General features: G+C 43.2%; 1 protein-coding gene across 3 annotated transcripts in view; it reads right to left on the reverse strand.

Annotated features, from left to right (window-relative positions):
- Positions 1-27,352, reverse strand: part of FHOD3 (formin homology 2 domain containing 3) — a 482,714-nt gene that overhangs the window by 404,226 nt on the left and 51,136 nt on the right. For all 3 annotated transcript variants that reach the window (XM_023207642.2, XM_023207641.2, XM_023207640.2), the window contains exons 2-3: positions 21,498-21,604; positions 4,526-4,590 (exon numbers count right to left, since the gene is read on the reverse strand). In XM_023207642.2, coding sequence (XP_023063410.1) covers positions 4,526-4,590; positions 21,498-21,604 — 172 coding nt within the window. The remainder of the gene's footprint in view (positions 1-4,525; positions 4,591-21,497; positions 21,605-27,352) is intronic.

A 27,352-nucleotide genomic window follows, 5' to 3' on the forward strand; every position in this document is an offset into this window, starting at 1 on the left:
ACCTGGAAAGGGACTGGGAAGAAAGGAGAGGGGACAGGGGTTGGGGGTCATGAATTACAGCTCATTTCCCACCTTTCGAATACAAAAGCCCAGGGACCCATATACTGTAGCTATAGGAGGCTCAAGCACTGGACAAAACCTGCGCCTCACCGGAGCTGCTACCCAATGGCACACATACATACACCACCTCCATCACCACCAGTAGAAGCGGGTGCCGACGCAGGATCCTTTCCCGTTAAGACTGCACACAGCCTCAGGACCTTGCTCAACACAGTGCCCCAGGGGGCCAACGCTCCTAAATCGGCTGGTTATGAGATGAATCCCCTTCATTACTATTGCACTAGAAGGTTCTTCTTGAGGAAATGTTGCACTGTTTATAATTCATCTCTTTGCTATAACAATATAGTGTAAAGCTGCATGATAGGGCCTGCAAGAGAAAAATGCCTTGCAAATTATACATTGATGGCTTTTTCTGTTGATGTTTCTGTTGCTGGAAACTGGCATTAATGGATGAAGCAGCCTTCTCTCGTATCATTTTCTTGCCTTTAAAAGTTGCCTTTGTCCCTGTGACTTGACCATCTGAGTAATTAGATGCATCTTATGCAGAGATCAGTCACTTCAGCCCCCTTGGCAGCCTCTGCCTGACTCATCTCTGTCCCTCACAAGCAGACCTCATCATCTCATAGGATTCTCAAATGCCTCTAAAGGCCCTTTGTGCCAGGGTTCTTTCACAGCTGCAAGTATAAATGACATTTTGGAAGCTTCACCCAAATTTTACACTTTTGTTTAACTCATTGTTGGACACTTGAAAGGACAGGCCTCCTGGAACCCAGAGAATCAATCGCCAGGGTTTTACTTTCTTAATGGGAAGACAGGATCTGCATCAGAAAATTGAAGCCCAGAGGTTTTTGGTCCAACAAAATGCCTTCAAAGCCAGCCAGTAAAAAAACACTCACATATTAACTTTAGGGTCCCAACGACTTCAAACCTTATTTTTTTAAAATCCTAGATTCCATTCCTTACCCCACAATTTTTTAGTTCCTTTCTTTTCATGATGAGATTTAGTTATCAGAGCCAGTTGGCCCTCTGAACATTTTTCTGGTGTCTGGAAATAGGATCACTTTTCAGGGACCAAAAAATTTATTTTCTCCAGCTAACCTCATAAAATACAGACTTCTCATGTCTATCATACATGTCTTAATTCTTATCTGTAAGTGTATGCCCACGATATGACCATCAAAATTTTCATTTCTTTGAAAGATCGAAGCTAGATTAAGAAGGCAAGTGCTGCAGCGTTCACTGCAATATCAAGTGGTCATACCAAAAATGCACAAAGAAATAAAAATTACAGTGGAGATAAGCACAGAGGTACAAAAGCTTGAGGCCTCTCTCTATACCAAAATCTCATTCCAACCTCCTGCCTCAGAGCCGCTACACTATTAGATGCTTCTAGAGCCGCTACACTATTAGAAAAGACCTGCTTCAGCTGCTAGCTGTAACCATCAAAGCAGAGCCCTGTGGCCTTCATTTTTCGTGAGGGTTGCTGGGCTGCTAACCATGCTTCAGAGCCGCTACACTATTAGAAAAGACCTGCTTCAGCTGCTAGCTGTAACCATCAAAGCAGAGCCCTGTGGCCTTCATTTTTCGTGAGGGTTGCTGGGCTGCTAACCATAAAGGCTCACCCACCACACACTCATCCCAATGGGTGCTGGGTTCCAAAGTGAACACGAGAGAATTCCAAAAGCATGTCACCTCTAACTCGTTAACATACAATCCTGGATTCTAAACATTCCTCTACTTAATGAAAACAGGAATGAAGGAGAAGAGAATGTAGGGTGAAGAAAGCATTATTTTAGAGACATTTACTTGATAGCATTTTAGGCCCAGGAGACTAAAGCTGATCCTGCATCCTTCCAGTCCAATCGTGGGTAGAAGGAACGTCTTCAGGGGAGTTGCATGCGGTGCTAGGCTGAGACAGCAGCCACTGTGCCCCACGCCTGTAGTATTACTATTTCAACTATTTCTTCTATGGCAAAGAGGGAACCTTAAGAAGAAACAAAGACTAAAACAACTGAAGTGAAAAAGGTTTATTTTCTCCTTGTCATATTTCCCATTGTCATTTTGATGCAAAATTGTTCCAGGTATTATTTTCTTTATCCCTAAGAAATCTCAACGAACACTGCCATTCAGAAAGGGAAAGAATATGTCACAACAGGGGAAGGTACTTCATGAACATGATGCACACATTCCATTTTCTATACATAACCAAAGGATAATAATTAGTGCTATTATAATAAATCTATTCCAGATCTTGCTAATAGTAGGAAATGGAATTTTAAGGCTTTTAATACAAAGGAAAAACTTTTCCTTTTTGGGTGCTGCTGTTAGTTTATTGAGCCAAATCCTCTCATCTGACATAATCAGGCCTGAGGCAATTAATGGTAAAAGCTGATTAAAGCAGAAAATCCTTTTGAAAACAATACATAAAAAATACATAAACATAAATAAGACCTTAAAACATTTTGCACTCGTAGCTATTACAGCGAAACATTCCAGTCTACCTGTGATGAGGCACAAATAGTTCTCTGACTAAGGATCTACCCATTGGAATTCCACGTAGACCTTCTTTTATAACTCACTCCAATAACAAGGTCTGATTTCCAGTCTCAGTTTCTTTGAAGTCTAACAGAGCTCAAGATGCTTATGAAGAGTAGAATCCTCTTAGATTTTTATAATATTCCCCCTCACCTTTTATAGTTATCATAACACATTTACATTGACAGAAATGCTTCTGTAGTGACTAATTTTGAGTCTTTTCCAAAATAGTGAACTTTCAAAGAAGCAGTGACCTTTAGGTAGTCATATTTAATTAGTGTATGAAATATTTGGTACTATTTCATTAAATTACATAATTTGATAACCAGTGCAATTGGCATAAGGAGGTATGTGAGCAAGCACCCCGACTCCACCAGCCCCAGGTCAACCCCTAGAGCAGGGAGCACATGTGTCCTGGGTTGACTGCGGGCTTGAGGGGCTGTCAGTGCTCAGTATGCCACAGGATAAGATGTCACACATCTTACACCTATCACATGGGACGATAGGATACGGAAGTTCATAAGACAAGTCAATAACACAAAGCTGTTTTTAAAAAATCACGTAACTGAAATATTTGAGTACATATGGCAAAGGAGTTTCCTTAAAATCATTTGGATTTGGATTGAGCTCATTTTCGTACAAGTCTGCTTTCTGCCGCCTTACTATTCCTAGGAAAAACCAATTCATATTCATGTCCCAAATTTCTGGTAGTTATCAACTGTGTTTCAACAGTGTTCAGTACATGTTTTGTGCCTGGATTTGTTCTAGATCTGGGATGAGGGTAAGGGGGAAGTTTATCCAAAGTCGTGTCACAGACCTTTCCTATAGATACACATGATTTATACATATGAAATCACTGGGAAAACATGAAGTGGGTAATAAAAAAGCCACTGATTTAATGTAAGTGCCCATATACATCGTACATTTACTCAGTGCTACAAGCAGTTGAGAAGCAGAATAGTCAATGTTGGCTGGAGGTCCTACGGGTCTTACCTTGTTTCCAACAAGATTACCAATACTCCTGACACCCTGACACAATTATTCTCTGGCTGCAGAGTCAGGCAAAGGTTGTTACCCAAGACACTTGCAACCTCACCACCCTCCACACCAAATGAAGTGAAATCACATGGATTTCCCGCCATCTCCAGCCCTGGGTCCCCCCATCCCTGGGTCTCCAATAGAGAAGCAGAGTGAAGGAGGGACCAGAAATAATTTCCTCCACTCCACCCATGAATACGTTTAGGGTGCAGACTAGGTCTCAACAGGATGATCTATGCTCTTTCGATTAGAGGATTAAATGAAGACCACACCATATATTAAACAAAAGCAAAATTACTCAGATACTAAAAACTTCTAGGCATAAAGTGAAATTTAATTCCTTTTTTTTTTTTTCCTTTTTATGACATTATATTCTTCCCGCAACTTGGCCCAATACAAGGAGGAAACTGGGCCTCCCACAGCAAGCCATTCTGAACCACAAATACATTTGCTCGCTGAAGAGCATCTTGCCCTGTATCCACATGTATCCTCATCCTGCACTGACCCAAGATTTTCCTTTTAGTCTTCTGATAACAACCTGGAGCCCCAGACTCCAATTCCCCACAGGCACTCCTCACAGAGCCACCAGAAGGCACCTGAAGAGCAGGTCGATGCACCAGAGGCTCACAACGGCACAGTCCCCAGAAGAACATCTCCCCCAGCACTGCCAAAAGGAACCTCACCAGCAAGCTGTCTTACCTCACGCTCCAGTCACTAACCAAACAGCAGAGGAAGCTGGAATGAATCACTGCTGGAAATTGTTTCACTAAAACTCTAAGAACTAATGATAGGGGCTAGTGCAAACAGATAGAATAACAGTGAATCTTTATTTTATTCCCATAAGTCGCGTTTTTCATCATGCATTTAGTTCCTGAGGGCAGATGTCACTCACCGATGCAGGCATGGACCCTCACGGACAGCTGCGTCCTTAGGATGATGCTGTGCTTCTTGCCCCGCCTAACGAGACAGGAGACAAAACAGGGGCATCAGAGGAGTCAGCAGAGACACCTCACGTGCTGTCAATCCACGTGAAGGTTCTGACATACCCACCTAAGTGGGGATCCAGAGAAGCAGAGACCCACACTGAACAAGAATCTATCCTAAAATGATGTTGACATAGCAGGCCTTTCACAAAAAATAAAATAAAGAAGTCTGACTTTGTTGGTTTGGCACATGCATCTCACTGCCAAGCTCCATCCACAGATTCTGCACATAGTCGTGCTTGACCATGTTGGGAAAATTTTAAAATCTGTGTCCATGAAGTAAAATTCCTGGAATGTAACAACACAGATCTGCTTGATCATTCTCATGGCTATTTTTACCTTTTGTTGGGGGTGGGGGCGGATATAGGAAAAGGGAACACATCATGGGGTAATCAGAATGGCTTTACTGTGTATCAATTCAAGACTGTTGGCTTTTCTCTTATACCTTTACAGGAAAATGGGAATCTACAAAAGAAGGCTTACAGACTACTTATTATCAGAAATGCCAATTTACCCCACACCCCATCTCACCTCTGCTTCCTTCTCACTGCATTTCTCATAAGGAAGAAAAAGGGCAGACCTCCCCAGTTCCACTCCCACTAATTTCCTCTCTGCTTTATGCAGAGAGGAACCAAAGCACAGAGCAGTTGGCAGAAGGAGATAAACGGGAGAAAACATGAGTCCTGGCTACCCAGCAGGAACAAAGGCTTTGAGGTTTGGAGAAAGAGGAAGGCAGTGGACAAAGGAAAAGCAGAGCCAGCCAACAGCACGGCAGCAGGTAGTATGGCGGGGCTCTTGGAAGCGAGATTCCCTGTCCATCCTCACCTCTCCCCACCAGGGCTTAATGTATAACAGAATCTGGAAGTGCTTTCCTGCCTCCTGGTGTGTGGTTGTGTTGGACAGAAGGGAACACAGATCTCACCAAGGCACGCTACTAATACTGTGATTATGAATTCACAGTAATGACTACATCAATTACATTTTTTATTCTTCCGACCAGGTAAGAGACAGAAGTATGGTTTAAACAATGGTTTGTTGATTCTGATATGATTTGGTTGTGCCTCCACTGAAATATCATCTTGAATTGTAGCTCCCATAATCCTCACAAGTTATGGGAAGTAATTGAATTATGGGGACATTCTCGTGATAGTGAATAACTCTCATGAGATCTGATGGTTTGATAAAGGGTAGTTCCCCTGCACACACTCTCTTGCCTGCCACCATGTAAGATGTGCCTTTGCTCCTCCTTCACCTTCCACCATAATTGTGAGGCCTCCCCAGCAATGAGGAACTGTGAGTCCATTAAACCTCTTTTTCTTTATAACTTACCCAGTCTCAAGTATGTCTTTATCAGCAGCATGAGAACAGACGAATATAGATTCTTTTAAAGAAAAAAGGAAACCCAGCTGCATAACTGCAAAGCATGCAGTAGCCTCCAGCTGAGCAGCTGCTTCAGGTAGAGAGTCTGCATTCAGAGTCCCCTCAAAATTCAGTGAGCCCCTCCATTTTCCTTTGTTCATTTGTTTGTTTTACATTTTTTATATGCAAGGCGTTAGTCTCAAGAAGCTTGCAGCCAACAAATAATGTCTACAGAAGACAAGTTCAAGATTCCTGTAAACACGGATATCTGCAAAAACATATTCTTCACAAAAAAACTCTCACTCTCAAAAACCCTGGTATGAACACTCCTCTAACTCTTCTGACCAGACCAGAAGAAAGTTTTGATTTAAGTGCACCGAATTGAATTATAGACAGCTTTTTGTTTAACTTGCCAAGAAAGGTTTTCTGGGGTAGCAGGGACAGCAGCCAGGAGCAGAAAATCAGTGAACCCCTGCCGGGAGATGGGCTCTAACTGTTAGAAACAGTAAATCCTAGTCTTCCAATCTCAAGGATTTTCTGTAATTTGCATTACCAGCAGTTATAAGTCAATGGTAAATGTCAAATGAATAGCAGACAAAGGACATGCTATCAATGCTGACAGAGAGAAAAAGCATGAGTTGACCAGGGAAGACATTTCAGAATGCCCCAAGTTCTGGAGAATTTCAGAAAGGGTCCATTCTGTATCTTCTTGTATCTTCAAACAATTGCAAAGTTGCACTTTGAGTAAGTGTGTTTCCCCACATAATTCTCTAGACCCACGGTGAGCATGTAGGGTGGTCACTCTGGGATTCCAGACCCCTCAGTGAAAACTATGACTGCCAAGACACAGCAAGCCCACCATCTTTTCCAGGTGCTGAGAAACCAGGCAATTGGTTTGTTAAGCTAAACCCTAATGGAATTTAAGAAAGCATAGAAGAAAAAAAAAGTCCTATTTTTTAGAAGTTTAATCACAATTCCTCCGCTTCAATATTCTACCTCCTACCTTATCTGCTGCTGTACACAAAATCCTATACATGAAGAAACCTGCATGGAACTGGGAGCCAATGATGGTGGAAGCAGGCTGAGGCAGGGAGGAGGCCCCAGATCTCAGGTTCAGAGAAAAGGAGGGGACCACCTAAGGAAGAGGCAAGTGGGTGAAGAGTGTAGCCAGATTCAGCCAGGTTCACAGCAGGGCATCTGTGACCTCTTACCCTTCCCCATCCCTGCTTCCACCCACCTCTGATGTAGGTACTACTTCTGTGTCCATTTTTTAGATGAGGAAAACAAAGCTTGCAGAAATGGTGTAACTTGCATACAGGACTGGTGGAAACAGAAGAAGGGCTGAAAGCACAGAATCTGACTCCACAGTCACCTGCACCATCCTGCCTTTCACTACACAACTGCCTCACTGTATAACCTTCTCTAAGGCTTACAAAGGATAAAAAGAGTCCCTGGGTTCTAGGGAACTGGTGTAACCTTAGTACTAAAACCTAACCAAAAAGACACACTGAAAATCTAAGATGCAAAAATCTAAGAAAACATTGGGAAATCAAATTACATCATATGTAAAAATAATACAACAGGACCATATAAGACTCATCCTAAGAGTTCAAGAATTAGAGTCCAATATAACAGTTTTACATATATATAACATATATATTATATATACATATATATGTAATTCTTCTTGACTTCTTAGGAAAAACCTTATTTGATCTTGTTGTATTTTCACATATTGCTTGCTCTATCTCTCTCTATATATGTGTGTGTGTGTGTGTGTGTGTGTGTATTTAAATAAAATAAAACAAAGGACATCCACCATAAGGTACCTTTAAATTTGGTAGCTTCCTTCCACCACTATATTTTCTAATTAGTTAAAACTGACATATTGGAGAAAGTTTCATTTTTATGTATTTCTTTTACATATGGCCATTTTCCTACTACCACTGATTCTAAAAATCTTTTTGCTAAGTCCTTTGGCTTCTTTTAGGGAAATAATCATATCTGTTTAAAGATAATCATTTTATCCCTGCCTTTCCAGTAAATATACCCTTTTCTTCTTTCATGGCTAAAACTTTCAAAGGAAAATTAAAGAATCATAGGCATCTCCCTTCCCCACTATGGGACACTATGTCAGTTTGGGTTCAGAAATAATAGTAGTCGTAAACATTTATGGAATGCTTATCATGTGCCAGATGAGGTTCTAAGTACTTAATACAGATTTAGTCTTCAGAAAATGTCTATAACGTAGTGATATGGTTAGGCTTTGTGTCTCCACCCAAATCTCATCTTGACTTATAATCCCCAGGTGTGAGGGAGGTGATCAGATCATGGGGGTGGTTTCCCCCATGCTGTTCTTGTGATAGTGAGTGAGTTCTCATAAGATCAATGGTTTTATAACGGGCTCTTCCCACTTTGCTTTCTCACTCACTCTTACCTGCCACCATGTAAGATGTGCCTTTGCTTCTCCTTCACCTTCTGCCACGATTGTAAGTTTCCTGAGGCCTCCCCAGCCATGCAGAACAGTGAGTCAATTAAACCTCTTTCCTTTATAAATTACCCAGCCTCGGGTACATCTTTATAGCAGTGTGAAAATGGACAAATACGGGTAGATAACATGACATTTTAAAGATAAGGAAATCGAGACCCAGAAAAGTTAAGCGATGGAGCTGAAGTCACAGAGCTAGAAAGAGACAGAGCTCAGACTCAACCCAGGCAGTCTGACCCTAGAGTCAGTGCCCCTATCACCTCCGCAGAGCTGCCCCCCAAATGTGCACTCCTCTTATCCATTCCTTCATTCCACTGGTGCCAGTATCAGGGAGAAAAGGATGCTAAGCTGCTTACAGTGAATTCACACTGACAGTCTCTCAAGATTTGTATCTTTGGACTATTATTTTCTTAACTCATACATACATATGAGATGTACTCTATGAGATGCACAATATATATGGAGCTTTAGGACAGGAATATAGAAACCCCACCTGCATTTCCAGCCTGCTAGCCTGCCCTACAGATTTCAGATTTGCCAGTCCCCACAACTGCATGAGCCAATTCCTTAAAAATAAATATTTCAGATAGATTACACAGATGATAGAGAGAGAATGGGTCTGTTTCACACTGCTCTAAAGAACTGCCTGAGACTGGCTAATTTACAAGGAAAGAGGTTCAGTTGACTTACAGTTCCACATGGCTGGGGAGGCCTCAGGAAATTTACAATCATGGTGGAAGGTAAAGGGAAAGAAGCACCTTCTTCACAAGCTGGATGTGAAGAAAGAGCTGGAGCGGGGGGCGGGGGGCAGGGGGACTGCCAAACACTTTTAAAGCCTAAGCTCTCATGAGAATTCAGTCACTATCATGAGAACAGCATGGGGGAAACTGCCCCCATGAATCAATCACCTCCCACCAGGTCCCTCCCTCCACACGTGAGGATTACAATTTGAGATGAGGTTCAGTTGGGGACACAGAGCCAATCCATATGAGATAGGTAGATATTCTCTCGGTTTTGTGTCTCTGGAGAACCCTGACTAATACAAAATTTGATATCTGCCTTCATAGGGCTTCCACATTTCAAAGACAGACTGTCAGTATGTACTCACCTTAGCCATCCTTTTCTCCCTGATACCAGCATTCTGGGTTAGTTTTACAGCTGCCACTCCTTTTGAGTCTGTGTTTTTGCAGCAAGATGAAGTGGAATGCACCAAGTACCCAGAATCCAGTGACCCAGAAGGCAAGGCGGCTCAGCTTGACCTTATTCTCCCCAGGGAGATTCAGATTCTTTTCCTATCAGCACAGCCACTGCCAGTGAGACATCACCAGCTTCTGAACAGCCAATCTTTAGAGGAGGCAGCCACAACCAATGGCTGCTCACAACCAATGCTAAGGCCAAGGCTACCCAAGTGCCAAGGGGACTATCTAAAATAGATAAGCAACTCAAGGAAACCCCTGTTGAGGCACACACACCAGGGACATGACGGTGCTACCACTAAAATAACTTTCTGAACGTCCTGCCTTCTCAGAATACACAGATTTCTGCTGCAATAATATCAGTGGCCTTGGGAAAAGTCTGGTTTAACCAACTAAGGCTCACAGAAACCTGTGTGTTTCAGTTTCGACCCTGTGTCTCAAGGGAGCCTTTTTATAAGAGTAACATATAAAGCCCTTTGTGACTACAAGAAGTGCTTACATTATTTTATTGAGTGGTATAGAACCAGAAGCTTGATGACTTTCTCTAGCAACCAACAGTGGAATCAATGTTCCCAAGTACTCCTCCACTTAAATTAGAAGAAATAAACTATAGTTTCAGTCAAGGATAGAAACAGATGTTTCACCACCTGGCCAAAGTAGGGACAAGGGCCCCCTCAACAGTTGCCCCAGGAGTAAAAAGCTCTTAGTAAGCGTCTGGGGCTGTGGGGCTCAACTGGCACTCCATCTCAGGGATAAAGAGATGGAGGAGGATTTGAACCAGTCATCAGCTAGTAAAAGGACAGAGATAGCTAAGATTAACTTGCCCAGAAGCTCAAAGTTTAAGCAAGAGAGGCAGTTGCCACTACATTAATCTCCAGGTGTGTTCTGTTCTCCCCTGGCAGACTGTAGAGGTAGAAAAACATCAACTCTGAAGCCAGCTGTGTGATCTTGGACAAGTTACTTCACTTCTCTGAGGCTTGGCTTTATTGTCTGTAAAATAAGATAATAATGTCTACCTTCTGAGGGTGTGAGAATTCAATCAATCAATGCAAGTAACATGCTGTGGACATGGCTGGCATGTAATAAATGCTGAATAATGTTAAGTAATCCCATTGTAGATATTACTGTTCTTTCAGCCACTTCCTCTCCCTTGTTCCATTTGTCTTAATTATCTGGATATTCTCTCTCTTTCTGTATGTCTCTTGCTTCATTTTTGTCTGCCTCTTCTCATTCCTCCCAACTCTCTTATCATTCCTTTTTCTCGTTCTCTCTTCACTGCCCATTCAAGAATTGACAATAATAATCCATTTGTTATTATTTGATGCTTTTTCCTGTTCTTCATTAAAGTTCCAGTGATGTAGCATTGTAATTTTCTCAAGGGACGATACTAATGTCTGTGCCTCCTGTATAAGCAACCCTGAGTGTGTCAGCCTCTGAGGAATGAGTCATCTACTTTAACTGGAAGGTGTGAGGAGTCCGAGACACACAGGGAATCCAGGTGGAAGCACCCTGGGCAACACGTCCTATGACCAAAATGTGAAGTTTGTGCAGTTGGGGAAAAGGGATCTACCAAAACAGGGCACCTCTCTAGATACCTTCTCAGAGAGGCCAGTCTGGTTCTCTCATCTTCCAGTTTCCTTCACCCTTGATTCAACAAGACATGAGGCAGACAGAATGGACTTTCTCAGTCCACTTCCACTAAGCTAGTGACCACTCATCACAGAAGCTTCTCCCCGCACCTAGCCAGGCCATCACCAGCTCAGTGTCTCTCTTCCATAGTCATTCCCTGACCCGTGTTTTATAAGCTTTAATGAGGTATAATTTAGGTACCATAAAATCCACCTGTTTTATGGATATAATTCACTGAATATTAGTATCTTCGTGGAGTTGTAAAGTCATTATAATCTAACTTTTTAACTTTTTCATCAATGTAAAAACAACCCCAAACCCTCTTACCCATCTGCAATTGCTCCCTGTCCCCATACTCAGCAAGAGGCAACCACCAATATACTCTGCCTCTCTAGAGATGTGTCTTTTCTGTCCATCTCATACGCATGAAATTCAACAGTATGTCACCTTTTTGTGTCTGGCTTATTTCACATGGCCTAATGTCTCCAAGGTCATCAGATATCAGATATATGATTTGCAAACGTTTTCTCCCATTCTGTGGCTTGTGTTTTCACTTTACCAATTATCTCTTTTGGGGGTGTAAAAGACTTTAATTTTAATGAAGTCCAAACTTGTTTTTTTTTCTCTTGTCACTTACGCTTTTGTCATATCTAAGACACGGAAAGCACATGTGGCAGGAACCATGACTTTGTCTAACCCAGTCATGGAGACTTGCTTGTGTTTTCCTCTGGGAGTTTGTTTTGGCTCTTACATTTAGGACTACGGTCTGTTTTTAGTTCATCTTTGTGTCTGGTATGAGGTCCTTGATATCCTGATTAGCTCATTCTCTTGTCTTCCACCCTCACGTACCCTGTGATGGGACAGAGCCCTTGTCCAAGCTGTTCACAGATTTCAGCTCCTGGGAAATCCTGCTTTCCCTTCTGCTTCTCCTTCTTCAGGACACCCTAAATCTCCTGCTCACCACTCCCAGCCTTGCCTTGCCCCTCTCACAACTTGCCTTTGTGGCACAGTGTACTCAACTGCCCATTCTTTGAAATGTCATCTCTCCTTGCAGAGGCAGATGCTGCTGATTACCCATTCAATGCCTATTTCCCTTTCTGCCTTATAATGGAAATCCAATTGTGTTTGGAGTGACAATGTATATTCCACAATGTGGCACAGTTCTCATCATTGAACTATAGGTGGAAGTCGCTGGTGGAGCTTCTGGAAAGCTCTTTAAAAGCAGTACACCCAGCCAGCACCAACACTACTCTTCACTCTTCTCACCTAAGGCAGGGACCATCAGCTGTCACCTAATATTCACAGTGACAGCAGAGGAAGGTTAGCTGGATACACCCAAAATTCACACTGTGCCCTTGAGCCTCTGGCCAAAATCATGTGAGTGAAAGCCATGTGCACACAGAAATAGGCATACACTCCCTTCGTCCCTTTCCTTCTTTCTAGGGGCTGAGATGAAGATGAGATGGTAAGAATGGAAGCAGCCACCTAGACCCAGAGATGGAATCCTTGCTCTGAGGATGCTATAGCTATTTTACTGTACCAAAGAGGATTGCCTATATTTAGGCAATAGAGAGAATTGCCTATACTGGAATCTTATACAAGAAAAAAACTTTTATTTTATTTAAACTGCCATATTGGGGGATTTCTTGGTTGCAACAGAGAACACTGCATCCTAACCAATACAGGCCTCCCTGTCTTGATATGACAAGGGTGTGGGGCGGCTGCTTTGTAACTGTGATGAAACACGAAAGACAAAACCCAGATCCTAAGGATGGTAGGGCAAAAAGATAAAACAAGCCCGGGTTCCTAAGAATGTCATGGAATCAACATATTGTCCTTGAAACTGTATAATTATCCACTGATTTTCTTAGAGTGGCTTTTGTTTTATAGAAAAATTTCATAGAAAGTAGAGAATGTTCCCATATATCCACACTGCCCCTCCCCACCCACCTGTTTCTCCTATTAACATCTTGCATTAGTGTGCAAGATGTTAATCTGTTACAACAGATTAACTGATATTGAACATTATTAACAAGTCCGTAGTTTGACTTTATAATTCACTGTGTTGAACAATTCTATGGGTTTTCACAAACACATAACGTTCTGGATCCAACATTACAACATACAGAGCGTTGACACTGCCCTAAAGATTCCCTGTGCTCCACCTGTTCATCCCTCCCTACCCATCTCCCAACCTCAACTCCCACCCCTGGCAACAAGATCTCTTCACTGTCACAATAGCTTTTTGCCTTTCTTGAAATGTCATATAGTTGGACTGACAGTATGTAGCTTTTTCAGACTGGTTTAACTTCACAATATGCGTTTAAGTTTCCCCCATGTCTTTTCTAGCTTGATTGCTCATTTCTTTTTATTGCTAAATAAAAACTACTTCATGGAATGGACGAATACTATGGTTTGTTTACCCATTCAACTACAGAAGGACATCTTGTTTCCAAATTTTGGCAATTATGAATAAAGCTGCTGCAAAAATGTGCGCAGGCTTTTGCATGGACATAAGTTTTCAACTCATTTGGGTAAATACCCAGAAGCATGATTGCCAAATTGTATGATAAGCCTACGTTTAGCTTTGTAAGAAACTACCAGACTGTCTTCCAAAGTGGCTGTGTCATTTTGCATTCCCACCAGCAATGAATGAGAGTTCCTGTTGCTCCACATCTTTGCCAGCATTTGGTGATATCAGTGGTTTTCTTTAGTTTAGCCATTCTAAGGGGTATAGTGATATCTCATTTTTTTAATTTACATTTTACATTATATTGACATGTCATGTTGGATCTTTCTATATGCTTATTTACCATCTGAATGTCTTCTTTAGTGACATATCTGTTCAGATCTTTTGCCCATTTTTTAATCAGGTTGTTTTCTTATTAAGTTTTAAGAGTGCTTTGTATATTTTGGATACATGTACTCCATCAGATACATTTTGCAAATATTTTCTCCCAGTCTGTGACTTATCTTTTCATTGTCTTAATATACACTTTTTTTCATGATAAAAAATATAGTCAAAAATTTTAAGCCACTGTTATCTGGGTTCTTTGTCACATGCGGCTAAACCTGAGTCTCTTACTGATGTACAATACCTGGGTTATGGTTTCAGTGGATCATCTGAGTACTGCCACCTGGGTGACTACTAACTTTCTAGTCCCTACAGCCAGGGCCTGGTCCTCTCCTCACCTGCATCTTATGGTTGGCCCTCTGGGACAAGACCTCCAGACTCTGTAGCTTCCTCCAAGGAAGCACCCCCAGCCTCTCCAGTACTCCAGTCTTCTCACCTGGGTCCCCAGCCAACATTTCTCACTAGCCATCCCACACCTTGTGTGTGGCTTGCCATAACCTCAGACTAATAGGTATAAACCCCTCTTCCCCTTTTCAAAATTGCCTCCACTCTATCCTCTCACTATTTCCCTAACTAGTCCACCATTCTGTGCACTATTCCCCTAATGACACATGTCCACTCCATTCTCCTGTCCCGCTCTACACGAGCTGGCACCACGGCTCCAGATTCCCAGCCCCCTCCCTCCCCCACCCCGGGTGAAGCCCCAATTCACTCACCTCCCTTGGCTACCAGGTTTAGGTTAATTAGGCCACTCCTTGCTTGTCCCCAAAGGGGGTTACCTCTGACCAAGGCCTCCCACTCCAAGTTCTTCCCACTCACCCCCACCCATAGCCCCCTCATCACTTAAGGAGTTCTGTGGGGGGCTCTCTTTGCAGGTCATTTTTCTTCTGACTCCAACCCACACACCTACCTGATACCATCTTTGCCCTCATACATCCTGGCATTTAAAGGCATTTAGAACCTTTGATTTCAGTGTCCATTCAGCATGGGAGTTACTTCATTCTTGCCTGACTTACTGCAGCCTTTTCAGGAACGCCGTCTTCCTCACGCAGTGAGTCTCAACTTTGACTGCACACTGAAATCACCTGGGAGATTTGAAAATCACCGCTGCCTGGGCCCTGGGCCCACCCCCTGAGTTCTGCTTTCATGAGCCTGAGGCTGGGCGTGGCAGGGAAGGTTCTAAAGTTCTACAGGGGGTGGGAATATTCTCTAAGACTGACAGCCTATGCTGCAGGTTCCCAAACAAATATCCAACAATCTGGACAGCTTTTTTTTTTTTTTTTTGAGATGGTGTCTTGCTCTGTCACCCAGGCTAGAGTATAGTTGTGTGATCTAGGCTCACTGCAACCTCCACCTCCCAGGTTCAAGCAATTCTCCTGCCTCAGTCCTGCTGGGACTACAGGTGTGCGCCACCATGCCTGGCTAATTTTTTGTATTTTTAGTAGAGACAGAGTTTCTCCATGTTGGCCAGGCTGGTCTCGAACTCCTAACCTCAAGTGATCCACCCACCTTGGTCTCCCAAATTGCTGGGATTAAAGGCATGAGCCACTGTGCCTGGCCTGGACAGCTTTTTTTAAAAAGGCAAGATTCTGAACCTCACTCCAAACCTTCTGAAGCCAGAACCTAGAGATCAACAGTTCTGGCACCTGGAGCTGGTATGCAGAGCCTCTGGGTTACCCACTCAACCCAGCTGAACTCACCCCTAATGGCTCCTTTGGTTTTAAAGGGCCAGTTTTCTCCCCCACTGAGAGCAGGGGCAGAACTTGATGGCCTGCACTTTGAGCCTTGCATAGCACTATGAAGACAGGAGCTCCTTCAAACCTGTCACTGATTAGCCACAAGGCTTCAGCCAACACACCTGCACCCTCCGCTCAGGATAACTACCCTAAGAGGGAAAAAAAAAATCAGAGAATGTCTACCTTTCTTCCCTTCCACACCCTCACCAGAATCTCTCTCTTAACATGGGGGTTTTGTTGGTTGCTTGTTTCAGTTTGGTTTTTTAGGTTCAGTAGATTTTTACACTTATGTTCAAAGTCTATTCCATGATTTCCCATTCCCCCCATCTAAAACACAGAGGAAACTTGGACAAATGTGTGAATGGGTGAGGTTAACTTTTGTATTATACCATAAGAAGAAGAAACTGCTTTTTATTCCTTCAAATCTGATATTTTGAGATGCAAAGACCTCTTTGAGAATCTGATGAAGGCTTTGAAATACCTCCCCACCAAAATCCCACAAACCCACAAATTGTACAGAAACCTCAGAGGTTCATGAGCCTCAGGGCCCATGATCTGCAGGCTGAGAAGTCAGGTGTCCGAGAATAAAAGCAGAGCCAGTCCCAAATCCCTGGGTTCCCCTAAACAGGTTGGTCACAAAGCTGGTGGGACCCATGTACCCCTGCAGATGGGCCTCTGCGCAACCCTTCTTACCCTTTCCCAGATGCACATCCAGCCATGATTTCTAAGCCACCAACCTCACATAGACACGTGGGCCCAGGGTGGGAGGACTACCAGCCCCCTTGGCAAATGAGAGAAAGTGAACAGCATGACACAGCCAGTAAGCACCAGCCATCTTCACAGCCAACCCTGTGGCACAGGCCTGAAGGGAGTCATGCTGAGGAAAAGGTGAACGCCCCAAGTTACCCGAAGTTAGGAGCACCTGTGAATGTGTATGCCATGTCCAGCCACCACACTGGTCCTCATGATGTCCCTGAAACATTGTGGTTCTCAGGTCCACTCTTGGGTCAAGTCACACTCCCACCTGCTGCACCTTCCAAATACCCAAAGCCACTATCTCCTCCAGGGCTTGCCTAAAAGCCCACCTTCTCCATGACAGTGCCCTATGGACGCGGGCTGGCATTAGTTTCCTTTCAGAGACACGGAGGGTAGCAACAGGCAAAAGAATAGAGGTTCTGGCCCAGCTCAGCCCTGTGGGCAAACCTCCATCGAGGTCTCTTAACTAAAAGTGGAGATCTCAGGGCACCTGACCTGCATAGAATCCTCTGGGTCTAAATTCCAGTGGTTCCCATTTCAATGTATCATCTTCCCAGAACTGGACTGTAATTATAACAGAAGCTAACAGTTTTGAGTGTGTATTATGTATCAAGAAATAGTTAATGTTTTAGATACATTATTATATTTTACTTCAAAACAACCCAAAGAGGCAGTATTGATAATATTGCCCCGAATTATAAGGAAATTGAGGTTCAGAGAGGTGAAGTTATATCCCCAAGGTCAAACAGCCATGAGACTAACTATAAAGCCTGTGTCCCTAACCATTAAGCTACGCTGCTCTCCTCAGGTGCCAGAGACCCCATCAGGACCCCTCTTCATACAGAAAGGGAAATGGGATTGGACCATATTTCCCTTATTCTGTAAATAAATGTTATAAGTGTCCTCATTTTATAAACTCCTATCAGAGGTAAAGGGGCTTGCCAAGGCCACACAATGACAATGTCAGGAAAAATAACCTGGAGGGCTGCAGGATTCTGTGTCTGCTGCACCATGTCATGCTTGCTAATTTCCCTGGCCTCAGAAGGCGATGAACAGTGAACAGACCTGGTTCTATTTTGTTAGCATAATAATTGCTTTGTCCTTCCACTTTTGAAGGTCTTTCACCTATTCTCTGACTAGCTAGAGCCTGAGTGATAATTCTAAACAAGTTAACCTTGGCATAAAAGTGCAGGGTAATGGACAAGAACAAAGAAGCAAAATCCTCCAGCAAGGAAACTCAGAACACACGGTATGAAAAACATCACAATTTTCACACAGATTCATACATCCTCATTAGATGGCCACAATATTAGCAGACATTTTGCTATAACTGACACAAATAAATCAAGAGAAAAAAATGGTATTTGCCATTTTCATACCTCCAAAGGGCAAATCTTAACTGGGAAGCAATTATATTTTAACTCCCACTCATGGGAGACACACAGACTTTGTCAAATGCCACACATCTAGGAGAGGACCTGAAAGGTCTATTTCAAAGATACAAAACCTCACTCTGGGGTGATCTGGGGGCACACTTGTCAAACGCGTAGCTACGCATGCCTATAATTCCAACTCTTTGAGAGGCTAAGACAGGAGGATTGTTTTGAGTCCAGGAGCTCCAGACCAGCCTGGGCAACATAGGGAGACCCCGTCTCTACAAAAAAAATACAAAAATTAGCCAGAGCAGGAGAATCGTTTGAGCCTGGCAGATGGAGGCTGCAGTGAGCTGTGATTGCACCACTGCACTCCAGCCTGGGTGACAAAGAAAGACCCTATCAAAAATAATTAAAAATTTAAATTTTTCTAAACAAATTTTAAATGTGTAACTATCCAATATTTTTTGGGCTACCTTCCTCTGTTTGCAGTTTCCCAAGTCTTGAGTCCCACCTTCTCATCTTGCCATAACACATTTTCCCAGCAACCCTAGCTACTAGAGTACAGAAATGGCATTCAACCTCTACCTATTCAATGGACTCATGGCCAAGTGATGATTTAGAGGGAACAAAGTGAGAATACAAGCACCAGGATCTACTCTGGGGAGCTTACAGCAGGATGCCCTGGCTCTTTAGGAACAGCTGTGGAGGAACTGCCAACATCTGGAGACAGGTGTTGCCCAGGCAAACTGTAGCGTCAGTGATGGATAATGGCAGCAAAGCTGTTTCAACTGGAGGCAGTGTTTTAGACCAGGACCAATTGTCCTCGCAGAAACCAATCTCATGTCACAAAAGGTGCAAATGTACATGCTGCATAGAACCTAAAGGACCTTTGCCCAGAAGCCCCGGGGATGGCAGAAGAGCATAGTCTTGGGAATTGGTCACACCTGTGTTCAAACTTGGCTTTGCCACCCCGGATATGTAATTTAACTCCTGACCCTTGGTTGTCTCAGATGAAAAACTGAAACAATAAAATCCAATTACTTGACTAGTATGATAATTAATTATTAAAGAGCCTGTGAATAGGGAGCCTAATATAGTATCTGGCATAGTAGCTGATCCAAAAATATTACTCTTCTCCCACACCCTTTATTCTTATTGCTTTTATCAATACATTAGCACTTTTTTCCTCTGCTGCCATCTCCAAATCATTCAAGTTTTGATAAAAAAGAAGAAAACAAAAATGAGAACAAAGTCATCAAGCATAACACCACTAGAGACGTGTTTCAAGCTGACAACGATCTATTCATAACATTCCCAGGGTCTGTTTGATCAATGAGCCATGAAGTCGTTCAATTACACTATCATCTAGCCTGCATTCTGACAACTTATATGAAAGGATGTCACTTTCAAATACTTGATAAAAACTATTGCAACGGAACTTCCCCAAGTCTGTCAGCCTAATAGTGTTAATTTTAAATATATCAGTAAGTAGAATCTGGTGTGACTTAAGATACCCCTCTCATATGCCCAGCCTATAGTGGTTTCCAGGATCCTTTCTCACATACTATTGGTGTGCCCCTTACTACTACCACTCTAGAGACAAGAAGGGTATCCTCAGAGCACCTTGCTGAATCCTAACAAGGACCTTGGTTTTTTTGGTGCATGTGGCCATGCTATTCAGGAATCCATTCTGGCAATGGGCCATTCACCTGGCCACCAGTATTTGCTAAGTGCCTGAAACATGCTGAGAAAATGCCAAGTACTGGACATTAAGACAGGCATGGTTCTGGCCTAGTGGAGTGTTAGCAGCAGAGAAGAGGGGCAACTGGCAGCATAATCAATGATCATAAATTGTGAAGGGTGTTAAAACAGGGGAAACCCAGGAAGCCAGCAGTACATACTAAAGTCAAATAGCTACACGAAACTAAGAAGGTTCCAATTTTTCTCCATTAATTGAGCTATTTGTGAAAAATGAGAACTCCCAGATAGTATCCAGTGGACCATATTTTTAACTCAGACAAAGTGGTTTCAAACAACTTTTGGGGGCTCCTGGACAACAGATTAAGATAGCTGAGCATTATTTGGAAAGTATCAGGGAACCTCTTAAGTTTCCTGAAGAGGAGGGTGATGAAATCAGAGATACACTTGGTTCGAGATGGATAAGAAGTAGGCTGGGCATGGTGACTCACACCTGTAATCCCAGCACTTAGGGAAGCTGAGGGTGAATTGCTTGAGTTCAGGAGTTCAAGACCAGCCTGGGCAACATGACAAAACCCCATATCTACTAAAACATACAAAAATTAGCCAGGCATGGTGGTGCGTGCCTGTAATCCCAGCTACTTGGGAGGTTGAGGCAGGAGAATCACTGGAACCTGGGAGGCAGAGGTTGCAGTAAGCCGAGATCACACCACTGCACTCCAGCCTGGGCAACGCAACAAGATTCCATCTCAAAAATAACATACACATACACACACACACACACACACACACACACACACACACACATATATAATTAGCTGGGCACAGTGGCACGTGTCTGCAGTCCCAGCTACTTGAGAGGCTGCAGTGAGCTGAGATCATGCCACTGCACTCCAACCTGGACAGCTGGAGTGAGACCCTGTCTCAAAAAATAAATAAATAAAAATAAGAAGGAGAAAGATGGGGCCCTATCAGAGGCTATTTCAGTAATCTAACAAATATAAGAATGGCTACTTATATGGGTATATTCCTAGAGAGGTTTCACTTTCTGTGCACATCTCTGATTTTTTTATGAGCATATTGCTTTTTTTGGACTCAGAGTATTTCTTTATTCAGCAAACGTATTAAGCTATTCTAGGTATGGGCAAAAAGTAAGTTGACATTAACATAATTAATTATTTTTTCCACAGTAATGAGTTTAAAAGATGATACCATATAAAACTATCTTCTAGAGCATCTGCTAAGAAAATATCCAGTAAATTATCATTGAATACAATATCTAAAATAGTTGCGAATCCACTAAAATCTGGAAAATATCTATTTATTTATTCATTTTTAGAGGCAAGGTCTTGCCCTTTTATCCAAGCTGGAGTGCAGTGGCACAATTATGACTCACTGCAGCCTCAGCCTCCCAGGCTCAAGCGATCCTCCCACCTCAGCCTCCCGAGTAGCTGGGACTACAGGTGTGAGCCACCACAGCTGGCTGGAAAATATCTATTTAATTGTGATATATGATTTTAAAATAACTTAGAATATAAATACCATGTGCTTGACTACCACAAATGTTCCTAGAAAAGGCTACTCCCGAGCACCCATCAAGAAAAGTTACTCAAAATGGAAACGGGTCTGCAGTTACCACTGATGAGTCACTTGCATCTCCCTCCTGTGTGACTGAGAATTAAGAGAAGGTCAAAGCCATGGTAGTTCCTCCTAAATATTTTAAGGCCTCAATGTACCCCCATTTCCTGGTAGGTGGGGACCAGTCAGCAGGGTCAACAGTTGCTCTTACCCAGCGTCGTCCTGGAAGCCTTCCAACTCATCCCGCTGCTCTGCCAGGGTGGCCTCCAAATCCAGGTAGGCGCCATTGTGAGAGAGCTGCAGAGTACAGTCATCCAGCTGCAAGAGAAAGAGCCTGTTATACCCAACCTGCTCCTCAGATGGGGACTACATATGGAGAAATCACATCATATTGCCCTCATGTGTTTTGTAAAATCAAGCAATATTCTGAAATGCGGATCATAACTCGAAAAGCTAGTATGTTAGTGCAAATAGATCGGGAATGAGCTGAGTACCGAGTGGATAGATGAGGCATCTCTTAACAGAGTGACATCGACAGCATCCCCTGGGCCCTAGGCCACTGAAGGAGCCCTTTTGGTCCTGGGTCAGCATCTTTTTCCACTCGCAGGGGCCCAGATGAGACCTGGCATTTCAAGAGAGGAAATCGAGATCACGACGCTGATGTGACTATGGATTGAGTCACAGAACTTAAAAGGCAAATTTGGTGGGGAAAATATGCTGTTTCCTTTGATTCAGTGACGAGTCTGCTTATTCAGATTCTATGGTCGTACTCTGCACATTACAAATAATGTTGCTCAATAAAGTATTTTTACAATTGAACTGAAACATCCTCCAATTGAATGGCAATATACCCAAATTACGACATAGCACACGGGAAATTAAGTCTCTTTGTTACTAATCTCATTTTTTTTTAATTTTTATTTAATTTTTATTTTTTTTGAGAGAGAGTCTCGCTCTGTCACCCAGGCTGGAGTGCAGTGGCTCGATCTCAGCTCACTGCAACCTCCACCTCCCGGGTTCAAGTGATTCTCCTGCCTCAGCCTCCCAAGTAGCTGGGATTATAGGCACACGCACAGATCTCATTTTTTAAAATATTTATTTTTTGTTTTTTTGGCGACAGAGTCTCACTCTGTCACCCAGGCTGGAGTGCAATGGCATGATCTCGGCTCACTGCAACCTCTGCCTCCCCGGTTCAAGCAATTCTTCTGCCTCAGTCTCCCAAGTAGCTGGGATGACAGGCACCCACCACCATGCCCCCTTAATTTTTTATATTTTTAGTAGAGACGGGCTTTTGCCATGTTGGCCAGCCTGGTCTTGACTTCAGGTGATCCACCCACCTCGGCCTCCCAAAGTGCTGGGATTACACGCGTGAGCCACCACACCCAGCCAAACATTTTGTTTTACAAACATTTATATGTTGTTCATTATATTCTGGGCACTGTTCTAAACATTTGTACATGGAAAGTCAGTTGATTCTCTCACAAACTCTATACGTTCTACTATTTTCCTCATTTTACAGAGGAGGACCCTGAGGCACAGAGAGAGGCTATGTTACTTGCCCAATTCACCATCTAGTAAATTGTAGAGATGGAATTTGGATACCAGCGGTTTGATTTGAGGACACGGTCTCAACCACTACACTCTGCATCCTCTCTATAGCCCAAGACCACAAAGAACTTGAAAATTTTGTCATGGTGCAAAATTGACCGAACAAATGTGTTTACCAATGCCATTCCCTTTTCTCCCCAGGCACACAGCCTTGCCTTAGAGTTGGGCTCTGGCTGCATAACTGAGTATTGATCAACAGAATGTGGGTGAAAGTGAAAAGAAGGCCCCCAACAAGCTTGGCCATAACACCTCTGCACAACTGTCCACTTTTCTTTTCCTGCCTATGGCCAGATGCAGAGGAGCCAGAGGAGACTTTGAAACCTACAAAACAGCAGAGCCCCAAATGCAAGGAGTTTGGGTTCCTGAGTCACTACATGGAAGAGAGCACTTTGCTGCCCAGATCCACTGACCCATCCTGAACTGTGACAGGATCAAGAAACGTGCCTTTGCTGTGCTAACTCATTAAGGTTTTGTGGTTGCTACAGGTAGCAGTTAGCGTTATATTACATACAGAATGATTACTCTTAAAAATAGAGGAAAATAATTTTACCAAAGAAGATTGAGATTAATATTACGAGGAAATCTAAACTCATGACTCAATTCATCTTCTTGCTGAGTTAGGCTATTATTCCAAAATGACAGCTTGGGGAAAAGTGGAGACAAATATGTGGTTACTTTAAATCATCTAGATAAATGCTTGATAATCTGCTATAAGTGAGATTTCAAATAAGGGATTAGTTTTTGGTTTTAATAAGAAAGTTTTGCTATTATCCTCAACAAGAGAAATGCAAACTGTCATCATGTTTAGAAGCAGCATCTATAACAGGCTGTTAATTATTGTTAGAAACCCTGCAGTTCCTTGTTTCTGGTTATCCGCAACAGAATGAAAGGAATTTCTTCTTTATTACTTGTGAGAAATACCTAGTTAAGTCATTTGAAGGGGTTAATCCTATTTGATTCACTTGTTTTATTTCTCTAATAGCAGTCCGTACCTCATAATTACTAAAGGCTTGCTGGTGAATTTCAGCGTTCTTCAGCAGCATCTTACAGATGGATCATCTGATTTGAGAAGGCATTTAATACAAACTGGCCAACCTCTCTGTACTGTAGTGTCAAAGGTGTGCCCAGGGTTTTGGGGAAACATGCAGGAGCTGCCTCCCCTACTCTGTGGAAGCAGCAGGCAGGAAGAGTTTCCTGCAGAAGGTGTCTCCTGAGCCAATGATCACCAGTGGATGGAAATCAGACTTTATCATTCCAGGTGGAAAATTCCAGTGGAAATTGGACCTGTTGACACGTACAGTGAACCATGTGTCTGGCTGTAATCACTGGCAGCTCATTCTCGCTTTCATTTCTACTGCTGTTATTAACTAAGAAAGCTGATTTAGTGTGTTCAGCTGATAGTATCAACACATTGCTTATTTTTAATCCCACATATAATCAACAGACTGAAAGATGGAATGACGAAAGCTCTTTAAACCATCACAATGTCCTTTTCCTCAACCCGTGGAAACATATGAGCTTAAAGAGAGAAGCACTGGGATAAAGAGTTTCTGATTCTCCTCAAGGAGGTCTGAGTCATTCTGAGCCTGTGGTCCACACTCAGCCGGAGGGAGAGAACCAAGAGCAAGAAGAAGTGCTGTCTGGAGAGAAGCCAAGCATATGCATGAATGTGGCATAAATACTCCCACCAGAGCCTGTTTCAAGCTACCAATGCATAGTCGCCGAGCATGGGGTTAGAAAGAGGTGTGCAGAAGCTCACCAGTATACAGAATTTCTACCACACAGATCTGTAAGATCTAAATAACTGGGAGAGCAGAGGTAGCAGAATGGAGGAAAATAATTAGGAAGTGAAACACTTGGAATGTCTATAACCTTTGTTTTTAATATAATCTGCTCAATTGTGAGTTTCTATAATTCTTATTTAAAATTTATTTTATTTTTATTTATTATTATCATTGCTTTTTTGTAGGGGGGGTCTCACTGTTGCTCAGGCTGGTCTTGAACTCCTGGCATCAAGCAATCCTCCCTCCCCAGCCTCCCAAAGTGTTAAGATTAAAGATGTGGCGGGGTGCAGTGGCTCACGCCTGTAATCCCAGCACTTTGGGAGGCCCAGGCGGGTGGATCACAAGGACAGGAGATCAAGATCATCCCGGCTAACACAGGGAAACCCTGTCTCTACTAAAAATACAAAAAAATTAGCCGGGCATGGTGGCAGGCCCCTGTAGTCCCAGCTACTCAGGAGGCTGAGGCAGAAGAAAGGCATGAACCCAGGAGGCAGAGCTTGCAGTGAGCTGAGATCGCGCCACTGCACTCCAGCCTGGGCGACAGAGCGAGACTCCGTCTCAAAAAAAAAAAAAAAAAAAAAAAAAAGATTAAAGATGTGAACTGCTGTGCCTAGCCAATTTAATTTTTAGCAAAAGCTATGTTTGACAAGTGGCTCACAAAATTCCTGAGAATTTGACAATCAATCTTGCAGGTCACCCAGGCCAGCACCAGCACATACTGCTCTTGGCCATTCAGCTGAGGTACCTAAAGCAGAGATAGCAGAGATGAAAAGACAGAGACCCTTACCCAGGCTTACCAGTCTCCACCCGCCCTGCCTAAGCCCTAAGCTCTTCTCCTTAGAATGGGAGGAGGTGGGGATGTACTAGTGGCTGGCAGATGTAGCCCCATCTGGGCTCTTTTGCATATCATTTCCATCTTACATCTTCAGATTTTATTCCCAGTAGCCCAACACAAATATCTCACCTTTCTGGACACTCACCCTGGCCTGCCAGGTATCTGCCTCAAGGTGCTTCGTGCCCGCCCCAGATTGTAACAGGAAGCCCCATAATCTCCCCAGCCTCTGACAGCAGAATCCCCAAATCTTAGCAAAATAGCCTGTTCTCACCATTCCTCTTCTCACATTCTGGGCAGTATAACTACTACTATTTCCACAGTTCAATTTTAACAAAATTATATGTCAGGCACAGGCAGGGCACCAAGGAACACATAATCACTTCCTTCCCTCAAAAAGATCGTTTAAGTATAACACACAAATCAAGCACAGAAGAGAATAAAACACCAACTAAATCAACTGTCAAAATGGGTGGACGTTCATCTTCAGTTATATTCCTTCTGCTATCGTTAGCAGAGACCTAAGCATCCTCCATGGAACTGCCCGAGTGCCCCGTCCAGGATAGAGGCTGCCATTACCTCCTACGCCAGATATCACAACCCCGATCCCTAATGAATGGGTGGGCAGGCCCATCCCTTTTGTGTTACTGAGTCCCTCAACTGAAAAAGAAAACAATTTGCATCTCTTGATCTCTCAGGAACTTCGTGTGGAGTCCTCACAGCGGGGTTATAGGAAGAGGGGCTGCCCTTTGGGAGACAAGATATGCGTGTGCAAAGGGGATCCTAACAACGCAGGGGCTGTGAAGACAGCAAACAAGTCAACACACACCACCCGAGCCACTCCACCACACAAACCCCACCCATCATTATACCCGAGACACAGGAGATTAATATTTAAACCATCACATGAGCCAAGGAGGAAGAATACAGTGCTTCTTAGCTGGACCGATACATTGAAAACAGCAAAAGTCCCTAAATTTGTGGGGATGGGGTCATGTTTAGCAATTATTTTAATAAGCAAATTAACAGGTACACTAAATGAATTCCTCAATTTTGTCAGTGATAATGAAGTAACAGTTATAAACATTCTGAAGAATTAAAAACAATATGAATAGACAGTGAGTGTTGATTAATTCCAATCTAGTTATTACACAGACTTAGACAGATATATCGAAACTTTCCCTACAGAGTGGAAAACTCAGACACCTCCCTGCCAGACCAGTCCCTGCCGGGGAATCTCAATTCTTACTTACACAGAGGCAACCTGATCCCATTCCTTGGCCTTTCCTGTCAAATGTCTTCCCAAATGACTTAAGGGACCTGGAATTTCCTGACTCTGACAATTTTCATGTCAACCCTGATCCCCTGGCAGCATGTCCCCTGCAGTCCTTTCTTGGCTCTAGGTTTGGTGGCCAGGACATTGCTGGGCACTTCAGGACATAAGACAAAGCCAGGAGCCATGGGGGAAGATAACATTACAGGGCTATTATAGAAGTCTGGTGATTAAGGAAATTTAGGGGCAGCCACAGCGGTGCAACAGGAGGACTTCAGATTGGGTTGCAGGCTCACACAGTTAGGGCTGTAAACCTGTGGCCAGGATTCTGGTGAGAGGCAGGGTGCTCAGCAGGCAGCCAGTCTCAGATCCACAGTAAGTGTCCGTCTAAATATCCAGGATTTTGTGCCACTCTGCCTGGGTTAAAACACACCAATAAAGCAGAACCTCATTCCCTGAAGACATAGAAAGAGCCTTCCACTCCTTGTAGAGACACTATGCAAAGTCACTCTGGGGTTCTTTTAACTGTTGCTGCAGAGATAGTACAGTCAAAAAGGAAGGGCAAGTCA

Source organism: Piliocolobus tephrosceles, chromosome 18, assembly GCF_002776525.5.
Source record: "Piliocolobus tephrosceles isolate RC106 chromosome 18, ASM277652v3, whole genome shotgun sequence".
In the NCBI taxonomy this organism is placed as follows: domain Eukaryota; kingdom Metazoa; phylum Chordata; class Mammalia; order Primates; family Cercopithecidae; genus Piliocolobus; species Piliocolobus tephrosceles.